This window comes from Neopelma chrysocephalum, unplaced genomic scaffold, assembly GCF_003984885.1.
Source record: "Neopelma chrysocephalum unplaced genomic scaffold, ASM398488v2 Primary Assembly neopelma1_164, whole genome shotgun sequence".
Taxonomy (NCBI): Eukaryota; Metazoa; Chordata; class Aves; order Passeriformes; family Pipridae; genus Neopelma; species Neopelma chrysocephalum.
This window is the reverse complement of record NW_020897826.1, coordinates 440,207-442,476: the sequence shown is the minus strand read 5'-3', so window position 1 is coordinate 442,476 and position 2,270 is coordinate 440,207. Positions and strand designations below refer to the sequence as shown.

At 54.9% G+C, this 2,270-nt stretch overlaps 1 protein-coding gene across 3 annotated transcripts in view; it reads left to right on the top strand.

Annotated features, from left to right (window-relative positions):
* The window catches only part of ARRDC2 (arrestin domain containing 2), a 9,749-nt gene extending 8,256 nt beyond the window's left edge, over window positions 1-1,493 (top strand). For 2 of the 3 annotated variants that reach the window (XM_027701643.1, XM_027701641.1), the window contains exon 8: window positions 94-1,493. In XM_027701643.1, coding sequence (XP_027557444.1) covers window positions 94-147 — 54 coding nt within the window. In that variant the 3' untranslated portion in view covers window positions 148-1,493. Of the gene's footprint in view, window positions 1-50 lie in introns of all 3 variants that reach the window. The other variant, XM_027701642.1, reaches the window with a different exon arrangement.
* Window positions 1,494-2,270: the final 777 nt, after the last annotated feature.

Here is a 2,270-nt window from a genome sequence, read left to right as displayed (position 1 = left end):
TGGGAGACTTCTGGGGATGGCTGGGAGACTTCTGGGGATGGCTGGGAAAGTGCCCATTGCTGAGGTTTTTTGACTCAAAACTTGGTTTTGCAGGTTGATCCCAACCCCCCGTCAGACAGCATCCGCCCACGCTGCATGACCTGCTGAGAGAAGTGCGTCGAACGCTGCTGACAGTGTGGTGATCCCTTGGGATGGGAGCTTGCACATCCTCACAGCACTTCAGGCTGGAAATGGGGATGTGGTGTCCATGAGACCAGAGCTTTGTAGTGCCAAGCCCCCGGCTCTGCTCACCACCCTTGGCTGCTCCTGTCGTGACTGTCCCACAGACCCACACCCACTGCGGTGCCGTGGCCTCGGGTGTGGGGGGAGAACACAAAGGACCTGGCATTGTGGAGTGGCTCCATGTGTGGCTGGGCAGAATGTGGAGGGTTTAATAACTGCCCCAGGATTTTGGGGTTAGAACAGGGAACACCTGGCATAAGCCAGGATTGCTCTCCCCTTGCCTGCAGTGCTGAGCTCCGACAGCTCCTGTGTGGAAAGCAGGAACTTGGAGGCGTTTCTCAGGATTATGGAGGATGTTCTGATGTTGCTCAGGGTTGAGCCCCGGGGCGATGCGGGTGGAGCCCTTTGCCTGCAGATCCCTGAGGAAGCAAAAGGCCTTTTTCTGGCCAGATGAAGCAGAGGCTTTGGCTGCTGCTGATAATGCTTGCCACAAGCCTGTGGGTGCCTGGGGGGGAATGGTTTTGAGCTACTCACCTGAAATGTAAAGGCTTCCAAGGGCTGTTACCAGGACTTGGGGGATGAATTTATGATCCGTGGCAGCATTTTGGTGCCATTTACAAAGAACAGGAAGGCTAGTTCCTGTGTGTCAGCACCAAACCTGTGCACTGTGCTGGTGCCTCCTCCATGATGCGGCTGAAAAACCAGTCCCCAAACTGTGGTACCACCATGGGGGCTTGGAGCTGTGGCTGGTGGCCTAGGAAAAGAGAAAAAAGCCTAATCCAAGGCTGGTGGCAGCCACAGATGCTGATGAGAGATGTGGAGTTGGAATGAATCTTTCAGAGCCGGGAGTCCTGCTCAGAATGGGCTTGAGCCTGTGCCTGTAAAGGGGTCGATGGCCCTGGTGGGATGAGGACAGCAGCAACCTGTGCTCACTGGGTTGGGAACTGCTGTAGAACTGGTGAGCTGGACGTTGCAGCAATGAGTGTGTGTGTGGCAGGGGCTGACCCTGCTCGCTCCAGGGTGACCTGAGCAGAGTTTGGGGGCCGAGGACCTTTGCATTCCCTCACTGAGACAATCCTTGGCCATGCACATCCAAAGCCAGCGTGCCTTGGGCTCTGTGCCGGGGCCACCTCTGCTTGCTGGGGTTGCTCAGATGAGTCTTTTCTATCTGTGAACACTTTTGTAATGACCACTCTTGTCTCTACTCATTTTGTATGACTTTTTTGGGGGGGAATTTTTATCTGAAATAAATTCCTTAAGTATTGCCTGGATAGTTTTCTGTTTCTCTTCCTGCTTCCCGTTGTCCGGAGCCATGTGGCTGTTGGGACGTGGGAGTTCTCCCTGCCCTCACTTCGTTGCCCCATTGGCATCCAGCTCCACCCTGTGCCCTTGTCCCACTGTGTGCTGGGGTTAACTGGGTCACTTGGCCAGCGCTGCTTCCCATCAGGATTGGTCCCTTGTGCCTCTGGCTCCTCTACAGCTGTGCAGGTTTGGCTCTTTTCCCATTACCTGGGATGCAGGGCAGTGAGCAAACCTGTTGTATTTTTCCACACTTGCTTCCTGTTTGTGTCCAGGCTCTTGGGAGGATAGACACTCTTTCCTCCATCCTGAGCCTGGCAGGGAGCCAGTAGGTCCAGCTGGGAGCTGGGACACTCCTGCTTTGGCTCAGCCGGGCCCAAGGAGGGTTGGGATCAGCCCCATGCTGTGCTGGCTGGGAACTGCTGCTGTGTGGGAAGAGCAGGGAGGCTCCTTCACCTGCTTCCTCCGGCTGGGATTTGGTTTTTAACAGTGTTTCTGTGCTCCACATCTCTGCTGAGCACAGCAACTCTTGGTGCGTGCAAGGCAAGGCTTGAGTCAGGGCTTTAGTTGTCTTCCACACACTGTGCTGCTTTTAAATACTGCCATTGGAATGTGATTTTTTTTTTCACCCCCCCTTTATTTATTTTTCTGTTTGCTGAGCTGCTCAGCGCCACAGCTGCATCCGAGCACGTGCTCCTGCTGTGGGCCATGGGCGAGAACTTGTCCCTGTGTTTGCCTGCGAGAACCTG